Here is a 12,360-nt window from a genome sequence, read left to right on the forward strand (position 1 = left end):
AATATCAGTATCACTTCGCTGCGAGTCGTCACTCCAACTCTCGTAGGCGGGAAGTTGGGTGTGTCACAGTATTACCCATAGATCGGTCATATATGATGTCTGAGCTCTCATCCGAGAGGGAATTAGCTGTCGATCACGAGTCCAACATGTGATCCGGGACCATGATGAATCACATACATACATATACCAAAAGCCCCTTTCCTCCTTATAAGGGAGGTGTCCAGCCAAGGCATGCACCCGCCCTACATCCATCCCACACCAACCCAATACCCATTTGCTGTCCCTCTCATCTTAGCTCCTTGTCGATGAGGGGTCATCCCTGTCTCCTGCCTACTGCTCCTGTCAGAAACATGCATCAAGGCACAGCACATCCACAGCAGGGCCCGATAGCCTAAGCTGGTTTACCCCCACCGCTTCATTACATGGCGACCCCCCCACCCGCACCACCTCATCCACTCAAGAAGAAGAAAAAAAAATCCCTCGAGCCTTGTCAATGTGTCATCCATTCACAATCATTCTCTACTATTTACACCTGACTTTTGTCTTCTTGCTTCCCTGTTTAACAGATATTTCCCTTTCATTCAAGGCTCTTCACTTCATGCGTCCATCTCATTTTCGATCCTCTCCTCAAGTTCACTCCATTCACCTCTGACTTCCACATTCTTTTTGCTCGTCTTTTTTTAATCTATTGTTTCCAAATGCCCAAACCACCCCAGTATTATTTGATCATCTTTATCTGCCAATCCCCTTTCCATCCCCACGCTCTGACTCACTTCCTCATTTTTCACTCTATATATCCTCGAAACTCACCATACATCTTGATCACTTTGTCACAAACATGTTTAGGCTCTTCCTTTCATGCTTCCTTAAATCCCAGATCTCTGTCCCAGATAGTGGCGCGGGCATAATTGCCCATCAGCAGTCTTCGGTGTGAGTTCATCTCCAGATACCTATTTCTCATGATATCTTTAATTCGCCCTAGATATTTACCTGTTTCCTTAACTCTGTAACTCACCTCCACCCGAACTTCTCCATTCCCTGCCACATCTGTCCCTGAATACTTAAAACTATTCACTTTCCCCAGCCTCTCTCCTTTAAGATTTAACTCCAACTATCTACCACCTTCTCCCTTTGTACTTCTCATTTTCCTCATTTTTGCCCACATATACTCTCACGTGCCTTCCCAAACTCTACCATTAGCTGCCACAAGCTTCCGACCCAGGTACATGCACAGTATCATCCGCAAACAGCAACTGACTCACCTCCCACATCCTTACACTCTCACTAGCTCCAAACCCCCGCCCAACATCCTCGCATTTACACCCCTTACCGCCTAACCCATGCACACATTGAACAACCATGATGACATTACACAAACCTGGCGCAACCCAACTTTCACTTCAGGTCCTTCACAAGCCCTGTTACTCTAATAAAAAAAAATTGACTGGCACAGCCCTCATCCTATTCCATAGATCTGCAGTGTATCCCACATTACCTTCCTGTCAACCCTGTCATATGCCTTCTACAATGTTATAAAAGCCTAATATATACCTGAGTGTACATATGTTTATATATATATATAATATGTATATAGATAGATAGACAGATAGATAGGTAGATAGACACATAATTACGAGGACAGTATTGTAGTCCTTCGAAAGGACTAAGGCTAGAATCACTTTCCTCGCCACACCGATGGTCCATACCATCACTAGCCTCAGTCTCTCTCCACTGCAAGTCTGAAGAATATATACAGAGTCCTCAAGTATCGAATAATTCACATTCTGAAAGGTTATTCGTAAGTTGAAAAATTCCTAAGTCGAGACCCGCTTGCTTACTATAAGGTGTACCTTCGAATTTTGCTGTGTAATCAGAATCTATGAGTCACACAACCCGCAAATGATAACCACCTCGAAAACCCGGTGGTCAGTGTTTGCATAAAACATTAATTACCTTGACTCGGAATCAATATCAGCGCTCAGAATGAAACACACAAGTGTAGCGTTGCATCCATCACACCACCCTATTCAACACTGTAACGTAATTGATAGGCTTCTGTTAGACTAATACCAAACAGTTTTATATAATAAAGTAACGGAATAGGTATAGGTAAGGAGCCTCACTCTATCTCGGCCCCGTTCAGCGCAGAGTCCACCCACCAGCTGAATAAAATAATGTAGTATTAATTGAGAAAAATAATCTGTGACAAGCGTTACCGGGTTGAAGGGGTTAACGTAACTGGCTGGACGTCTTAATGTCCAGATAAATAATGAAGAAGATATACATTATATCAAGTTTATCTCTCTCATTGAGCTTTACGTCACTCATGGAGAGCCCATCACCGCCAAGAAAAGAATGGAAGTCTCATTGTTGGCCAGCTTCTAACAGAGAACAAAAGAAAAAAAAAATCTTTGCATTATTACTTCGGTTCTAAATTGCCTCATACTACATTGAAAAAATAATCCTGAAGGAGAGTATGCACGTTATAACGAAGTCACATATAGAGCGATGAAAAGATACATAGTAAATGAGTAGATAAATAGATAAACGTGTGAATTTATGAAAAAGTAAATGAATGAACGAGTGAGTTACGTTCCTGAAGGTGTTCGTATGTTGGAGAAGTCGTAGAGTGTACCGTCAAATTTCACTGTGAATGTAACTTGACATCTACCTGTGGTGTTGTACTACTTTATAAATGTGATAGAAAGCAAATGTTTTTTCACAGCAGGGCGCGAGACCCAGAACAACCCCACCGCCTCACCGTTTGGTGAGCTCCCTTCACATCCACTCAGAATAGATTATAAACAAAAGAAAACATCCCGTAGAACCGCGTCATCCCTTCATCCTTTCACAATTTTCCTCCATTCACTCTTATCTTTTGCATTCCCTCTTCCCTGATGGACCAGATTTCCACGTGCATCCAAACCCCATTCACCCCTTCCATCCAAAGCCCCCTTCACCCCGTCCATCCAAAGCCCCCTTCACCCCGTCCATCCAAAGCCCCCTTCACCCCGTCCACCCATTTCAATCTCGGTCTTCCTCTTGAGCTCACTCCTCCCACTTCTGTTTTTCACACTCTCTTTGCTAGTGTTTCCTTCTTCATTCTCCCCATGTGCCCAAACTACCTCAGCGATGTCTGTACTACTTTATACAACATATTTCTACCCGACTGTGTTCATCGACTCAGTTTTACATTTCTCGCTATCCATTCTTGTAATACGTGTCAAGTATCTCATACACTTTATCTCATAAATATTCAGTCTTTTTCATTCCTACTCTCTTATATTCCAAGCATGTTTCATACAGTACGGTGGGCACAATTATCCCTTCATGTAATCTTGTCTTTGCATGCATCCGCAAATACCTATTTCTCACAACACTTTTCATACATCTTCACACTCACTCCTACATTCACCATTGCATGTGACCGAAAGTTTTTGAAAAAAAATGCACTTCTTCAATAACATTCAATCAGCCACCATCATCACTGCTTGTACATCTTATAATTTTATTATTGTCTATACTCATTTGTAATGTCTTCATCTTATACTTCCAAACTCACCCACTACCTGCTTTAGTCTTTTCTCAAAATCCAGTCACAAGCACAATATCATCCATTCACAAATAAGAACTGGATCTATCCACTCTTTCCAGATCTCCGACTGGAACTCTTGCCTTTGTTTTCTTTGCCATCCTTCACATATAAACATTGAAGAATCATGACGACATCACACAACGCTGACGCATCCCCGCATTTACCTCATACAATTTCTTCCTTATTCTCAACACACACACATGCTGCACTACTCATGTAAAGACTATTGACGGTTTCCAGCAGACTTCCCCCTACCCTATGTATTTGTAATACGTTCCACAATGCTTCTCCGTCAGCTCTATCATACGCAACCTCCAAGTCCTTGAAAGTCCCAAAAATCATCCGTACCTTTTGTTAAATACTTTTTACATATCTACCTTACTACAAACACTTGATCTACATACCCTCTTCGTCTCTTAAACCCATACTGATCTTCCCCAATGGCTCTCACTGTTTCCCTCCTAATCCTCTCGGTCATAACATCCAAACGTTTTACTAATCACACTCAAAAGATTGGTCCTTCTAAAATGTATATATATATATATATATACATACATACATATATATATATATATATATATATATATATATATATATATATATATATATATATATATATATATATATATATATATATATATATATATATATATACACATGTCTGCCTTCCCCTTGTTTAATGAGGCTATACTATGTATGTATTCCTCCAACCTTACCCTGTTTGGTTGAAATAACTTCACTCCGATGAGAATGTATTCCCGCAGTGTTTCTTATGAACACCATTGTGCAAATGATAAGTTGCCATAAATCATATTAACTAAGCTGGCCGTGGAAATTACTCAGAGACGACCAGATGGTTGACATCTGGTGCCTTGTGTGAAAAGAGGTTGTTGTTGTTGTAGCTGGTATTATCATGAAATGTTTTTGAGTAAACTGAAAGTATTGAACTTTTTTCTAACAGTTCTGAGGTTTTAATCAGTTTCCGAGGTCGATATTTTGAATATATGTGTCAATTATTGTTAAACCGTTTTTCGCCAAAACTATTTCAATGCATTTGGTCTGTTTTAAATATATATATATCATCAGACCCTCACAAAGAAAATAAGTTTGAACTCAATAATCACACAATTGCAAAAAGGGGTAAAGTTACAGTGGCCAGATCAAGTCGACAGAGGAAGAAAGAAAGGAAAGAAGAAAGATTTCCGCCTCTTTATTATCTTCAATAATCTCTTTCCTCATCTCTGAAGAGAATCTTTATGTTGATATTATTTCCCATTACTGGCTAGGTAAATATTCATAGAAAGCAAAGCGCATTGTTGATATGTTTATATGGAGGGAAAGGATAGACCCATAGTCGTTGACTAGTCTAACGACATCTCTTAGTAAACGTGACTAACAGCTTCTGTAGTTCACCAATAGATGGCGTTTGCTGCGACTGAGACTGCGAGCGAATGATGACGAATGTCGACGTCATTCATCATTATCATTATTACAATTTCGAGGTTCTTTCAAAGATGAAGCATATTTCTTGAATATAATAAGATAACTGGCAGGATATGACATGAATAGATAGTTACACGCACAAGTGTTGAGAAAATATTATTGTTTAACTTAGTGTTGGATGTGTATGTTAAAATATTTTTAGATATATGTTACATGGTGTCTAATTTTAACATTTATAGATACTTTGTAATAATTGAAATGAGTAATGATAATAATAATTATAGTGCATACATATATACATACATGCATATACCAAAAGTCTCTTCCCCCTTTTTAAGCATACACCCACCTTCAACCATCCAGGAAGCCATTTGTTGTCCCTTTCTTCTCATCTCCTCATAGATAAAGTGTCACCCTTCTCCCCCGCACACTGTTCATGTCAGAGGCAATGCAGCAAGACACAGCACCACCAGAGAAGGGCCCGAAGCTGAAGCTGGTTTACCCCCACTGCTTCAATACATGGTGACCCTCCTCAAATCTTATTCACTCGAAATTTTACAGAGTAGACAGGAAGAAATCCCTTCGGTCCGCATCAGCCACTCATCTGTTCACAACCACTCCTCACTCACAATTGTTTCTTGCCTTTTCCTTTCCCTGCTCGACAGACACTTCTCTTACATCCAATGCTCGGTTCATTGCTCGACAGACACTTCTCTTACATCCAATACCCGGTTCATTGTACCCATTCGCCTCATTCTTGGTCTTCCAGCCTTCGACAGTTTTACTAGTCTTTCTTCACTCAGTGTTCCTATGTAGTCAAACCATCCTAGTATTCGTTGAATAACTTTATCTGCCAGCTCTTTTTTCCAATAACGCTCTCTGCCTCACCCCCACATTTCTTACTCTATCCATCCTCTTAATCCTCACCATATTTCATAAACACTTCATCTCAAACACCTTTAGTTTCTTCCTTTCTGCCTCCTTAAGATTCCAAGTCTTTGTTCCATACAGTGCCGTAAGCACAATGACTTCCTCATATACTCTTTTTGTTATCCCTAGATACATATTTCTCATGACAGCTTTCATTTCCCCCCGATATTTATTTGCTTTCCATACAATATATAATTAACCTCATCCCTACCCCTCCGTTACCTGCTACATATGACCCAAATCCTCAGCCTTTCGCATTTTAACTTACCTTCAATTCACTGCCACCCTCTTCTCATGTACATTTCATCACCTTAATGTTTCTAACATTTGCTTTCAGGGGATATGGAAGAAGAAAAATTGTCCTATGTAAGGTTTGGGTTAGGCAGGGTCCATTAACAGGATTACGATTAAAAACAAATGGAAGCTTGGTTATTTTTGTGTCAATATATGTGAACATAAGGATGTGTACCAATAACCGTTGCCTCAACTTTTACTGACTGGAAATCCGCATCCTCATAGATGCCGGCAACGGTCTTCGGGACCTCTCATAGATTTCTCTTGGAAGACAATTTAGGCTGTTGTTTATGTTGTATTTATACAGGAGTTTCTGTCACCGGCTGAGATAGAAAGTGGGATACATTTCCTCATTGTCAGCTCTCCTTATGTGAAAAGGTAAAGGAAATATGATTTAGACTAATAGATACAGAAAGAAAGATCTTGAAATCTAATCAGAGACCGAGTGCCAGCCTCTCAGGGTTTGAAAACAAGTAAGATGATTCTGCCATCCATCTTGCAGGATCATCATTGGCAGGTACCCGTTATTGGTCCTAGGTGTGTGTGTGTGTGTGTGTGTGTGTGTGTGTGTGTGTGTGTGTGTGTTTGTGTGTGTGTATTGAATTAACTACACGATGACAAATGTGACTGAAGGTGGAAGAAGTAGACGAGGAATAATGGGAGAATTTTAATGCTTTAACGTTTCGACCCACAAGGTCTTGATCACAAAGCTAACAATGAAGTACATCAGGCATTTTATACACAGACAGGTCATCCCTTGGGACGCCTAGGAGAGGTTGTTGCCACACTTATAACATTTGCGTATTTATTTTCTTTAACTATTAATAAACTTGTGGCCTTTGCTAAGCTTATAAAACCTTCTCTATGGTTAATGTTATTATTGGTGTTAATATAAGCTGCTTCTATTGTCTTTCTCAATCTTTTTGTTGAACCTTTATCTATTCTTCAGATCTAATCAACAAGTTAAAAAAATTTATTTCAGCAACAAGAAATTAGCCAGCTATGATGTTAACTCGCTCTTCACCTGAGTTTCAGGAAGTGGTGTTCTAAAAGCTGTACAGTAGAGCAAGTAGTGAACAATTTAAATAGTGAAGATTTACCTGTCGCCAAAACAAATTACCTTGAACTAATTTCCCTCTTTATAGGTTTTGGTGCTTTCACTTTTAATGATATTGAATACAAACAACATTCTGGCCTAGCCTGTGTTAGCCAATTCATATATGGAAATACTCGAAACTGAAAATTATATATCAGTAGTGGTTAGAAGTTAAGTAGCATATGGTTAAGATATGTTTATGGCATTATTGTAACTGTGCTTAAAGAAACTAACATTAACAACAAATTAAGAAGATTAAACAGTATTAATGAAGACACAATTTACAGCAGAAATAGAGAACAACGGAAAATTACCCTTTTAGACACTATTATACACAGAACAAAAAATAATTAGTTTTCAGTATACCGCAAACCCACCAGTAAGGAAGACTATATACAGTTTTATTCGAGACACAATAATAGAACCAAACCAGGTATAGTAATAGGCTTCTTTCTCAGAGCATTAAGAACATAAGAAAATAAAGGAGACTGCAAAAGACCATAAGGCCTACACTAGGCAGCTCCGTATCCATCACCACCTGTCATCCCCATCCATAAAGTTGTCTAATCGTTTTTTAAAACAACTGATAGTTTCAGCGCTTATTACGTGGTTACTAAGTTTATTCCATTCATCGACCACCCTATTTGTAAACCAATTCTTGCCTATTTCCTTCTTAAATCTAAATTTGCCCAGTTTATACCCATTACTGCGAGTCCTGCCCTGTTGTTTTATTATGATGACCTTGTTTGCATCACCCTTGTTATAGCCTTTGATCCACTTGAACACTTCTATTAGATCACCCCGCACTCTGCGTCTTTCCAGAGAGTGTAAGTTTAGGTGCCTAAGCCTCTCTTCGTAAGGCAAATTTCCGAGTCCTTGTATCATTTTGGTCATTCTTCTCTGTACTGATTCTAGTGAATTATGTCCATTCTGTAGGACGGAGACCAAAACTGTACCGCATAGTCAAGGATGGGTCTAACTATCGCTAGATAGAGTTTAATAATTACCTCTGCACTTCTATTCGTTACCGTCCTAGCAATGAAGCCTAATGTTCTGTTTGCTTTATTTCTGGCGCTAATGCACTGCTTCCTGGTTTTAAGGTCCGGACTCACCAGAACTCCCAAGTCCCTCTCGCACTCAGATTTTTCTAAAAACGTGTCATCTAGGTTGTATCTATTTTCGGGGTTGTGTAGCCCTACGTTTAACACGCTACACTTAGAGATATTGAAGTTCATTTGCCATTTCACCGACCATGTTAACAGTTTATTAACCCATTCAACTCCGATGACAAGATGTCTTGTCATTTGGTCAAATAAAACAAAAAATCATAAAACACCAAAATGTTTGATCAAACACCAGAAAAATATGACGTCAATCCTCGCTTCGCTCGCAGCGAAGCGCGAGCGAAGCGAGGACTGACGTCATATTTTTCTGGTGTTTGATCAAACATTTTGGTGTTTTATGATTTTTTGTTTTATTTGACCAAATGACAAGACATCTTGTCATCGGAGTTGAATGGGTTAAGATCATCCTGCAGAATCTGGGCGTCGTCTCCTGACCTAATTAGGCGTCCTATTTTAGTGTCGTCCGCAAACTTACTAACATCACTATTTAACCCATCGTCTAAGTCGTTTATATACATAATGAACAACAAGGGACCCAAAACCGAGCCCTGGGGGACCCCGCTAGTAACATTGCCCCACCTAGATTTTATTCCATTTATGGTGACCCGCTGTTTTCTGTTACTAATCCAAGCTCTAATCCATTCTAACACTTTTCCTCCTATGCCATGGGCTTTGATTTTATTTAGTAGTCTCTGGTGTGGCACTTTGTCGAACGCTTTGCTAAAGTCAAGGTAAATAACATCGTAATTTTCATTGTTGTCTGACGCTTTATATACCTTAGTGTAAAAGGATAGAAGATTAGTCACGCATGACTTACCTTTGGAGAAACCATGCTGTGAATCACGAATTAAATTATGCCCTTCAATGTGTTCTCTGAGTCTATTTACTATTATTGATTCAAGCATTTTTCCTATAACCGATGTCAAACTGATTGGCCTGTAGTTGCATATGGTCGATCTATCTCCCTTCTTAAAAACAGGAACAACGTTTGCCTGCCTCCAAGCAGTTGGAACAGAACCAGTGTCTACCGATTTATTGAATATTTCAGTTAACTGGTCGCAGATTTCAAATTTACACTCTTTAAGCATTCTTGGAAAAATTTCGTCCGGACCCGGAGATTTTGTAGCTTTAAGTCTGTCAATCTGCTTGATAACTTCTTCTTTACTAATGCTGATATTAGTTAGGCTATTTTCTTCATCCCCTCTGAAAATCGGATCGCAGTCAGGTACTTTATCTAACCTCTCATTAGTAAACAACGATAGAAAATAATTGTTAAACTCCTCACTCATTTTTTCTTCCGATTCTATCATGACATTTTCATCGTTTTTAATTGGTCCTATTCTTTCTTTATTTTTTGTTCTATAGAGGTGAAAGAAACCCTTTGGGTTGGATTTTGCTTGACTGGCATCCTTGATTTCATAATTACGTTTCGCTGAACGTGTATTCCTTTTAACCAGCTTTGCCATTTCGTTATATCTTGATCTAAGGTGTGATTCCCCGTTTTTTATTTTTACGTAAAGTCCTCTTTTAATTCCGATCTCATGTTTCAATCTGTCCGTCATCCATTTGGGAGTATTACTATTTTTCCGTATTGACTTTAGGGGGATAAATGTGTTTTGTGCATTAATGATTAGATCAGTTAGATTGTTATACATTTCATCTAAAGTACTGACCTGATTTTTGGGCCCTCGCCCCGAATCGACCTGACCTAAGGTATGCGTATTACTCTCTGTGACCCAGACCTGACCTAAGGTATGCGTATTTCCCTCCTTGACCCAGACCTGACCTAAGGTATGCGTATTACCCTCCTTGACCCACTTCTGACTATCAGCCCCGCAACGAGAATCAAGAATGTTTGAAACGTCCGGATTGTTTTTCGTATTCAATTTCAAGTAGGTTTTTATATTGTGAAGAGTTTTATAGTGAAGAGTATAGTGAAGAGTATAGTGAAGAGTTTTATAGTGAAGAGTTTCTGGAAGATGAACTAAATCATATCACAGAAACCTTCAAGAAACTAAAAATCCAAAAGGTCTCCTGTGTATACTGAGAAAAAAGGTAAAATAATAAGAGAAGCAAAGATAATAATAAATGCAACAAAGAAGCCCGATATATCACAATTCGAAACTCCAATATTAGTTCACACCTAGACACATTCCTCTTAAAAGCAAGCATTATGATAGCTAGAACATTAGGTAACAAAGTGATACATTTGGTCACACGTAGTAATAATAACCAAACTAAAAAAAAAGCAGTTTTCTATATAATATACCATGTAAAAGCTCTCCATCATCATATTTTGGAGAAACAGGTCGTGGACTAAATAAAAGGTTATACGAACACAAAAATGATGTAAGGTATATAGATAAGTATGACCACTTTCTAGACTGGGACAATACAATTATTGTGATAAATAAAGGTTCAACAAAAAGATTGAGAAAGACAATAGAAGCAGCTTATATTAACACCAATAATAACATTAACCATAGAGAAGGTTTTATAAGCTTAGCAAAAGCCACAAGTTTATTAATAGTTAAAGAAAATAAATACACAAATGTTATGAGTGTGGCAACAACCTCTCCTAGGCGTCCCAAGAGATGACCTGTGTATAAAATGTCCATGTTGTACTTCATTGTTAGCTTTGTGATCAAGACCCTGTGGGTCGAAACGTTAAAGCATTAAAATTCTCCCATTATTCCTCGTCTACTTCCTCCACCTTCATATGTATGTGTATATATATATATATATATATATATATATGTATGTATAGATTGATAGATAGATATATGTGTGTGTATGTGTGTGTGCGTGCGTGTGTGTGTGTGTGTGTGTGTGTGTGTGTGTGTGTGTGTGTGTGAATGGAAACTATGATAACTATTCCAACATTTGAGCATACGGGAGCATGGTGGTGTATTCAACTAATAAAGAATGCACAAATACAGGAGCATATTATGGAATAGGCACTCATTCGAGAATGAATGTGTAAACAATGAGCATGTATGATCATGAGACCGCATGTCAGCATATATAAAGATGACATGAGTTATCATGAGTTCAAGTGTTCCGTTTCATGGCTTGAAGTTGTATGTAAAACATAAGAATATTTCTGTAAATGACAAATTTGTTAAACCACGAAGGTTTACTAAAGCGAGAGAATGCAATTAAGGATCATATTCGCTCTTAAAAGTGTGTGAGTATGAAAGTGAAATTATCATCGGAAAAAAGAAGGTGCGATAATGTAAATGCATGCAAGAAAGCGCGTATACCTAGATGTGAAATTGTAAGTGTATATCATTATTGAGAACATTGAAATATAAGAATATGTAATAGCACGTGCTTAGATGAGGGCATAAAAGTGTCTCGAGACACGAGATCTTCTCTCCTTACTCACCAATAACGGCGTTTTCGTTGTCCAGCTGGCCCGCAGCTCCGGAGACGCAAAGAACCAGAAGGCCCAAAAGAAGGGCCCTGTGGGACTCCTCACTGGGTCTCAACACGGCGCGCCGTTCCTCCGCGGGTCTGTCACCAGGATTTCTGGTCCGCGTATCCTTCTTACTGGGTGCATCTAACGAAGGTTCTCGAGTCCCCGCCATTCCTGGAGGTTGAGGTCCAACTTGAACCCTTCTGTGGCACGTCTAGGGAACTGAGACTTTCGGAAAGGGATTGTCGTCCTTGAAGACGAATTCTTCTCGGGTGCCGGTATTATCTCTCCAAGGTGCTCAGAAGGTATCTCTGTTTGTAACAGGGTCTTTCTACAGTGCATACACTTTCTTCTGACGAAGCTCTCGTCGAAGTAGGTCTGGATGGATCTCTAAGGACTCAACCGTGAGAGAATAACTGAGGAAGCGAAGGAAGTCTTCTATGGAGGTGTATTTGAATGA

At 39.1% G+C, this 12,360-nt stretch overlaps 1 protein-coding gene across 1 annotated transcript in view; it reads right to left on the reverse strand.

The window, feature by feature from the left end:
* The window catches only part of LOC143037055 (ionotropic receptor 93a-like), a 93,178-nt gene extending 81,106 nt beyond the window's left edge, over positions 1 to 12,072 (reverse strand). The window contains exon 1 of the mRNA XM_076205164.1: positions 11,871 to 12,072. Within this exon, the coding sequence (XP_076061279.1) occupies positions 11,871 to 12,072 (202 nt within the window). The remainder of the gene's footprint in view (positions 1 to 11,870) is intronic.
* Between the last annotated feature and the right edge of the window lie 288 nt (positions 12,073 to 12,360).

Source organism: Oratosquilla oratoria, chromosome 21 (genome assembly GCF_046742065.1).
Source record: "Oratosquilla oratoria isolate Oo_2021 chromosome 21, ASM4674206v1, whole genome shotgun sequence".
Taxonomy (NCBI): Eukaryota; Metazoa; Arthropoda; class Malacostraca; order Stomatopoda; family Squillidae; genus Oratosquilla; species Oratosquilla oratoria.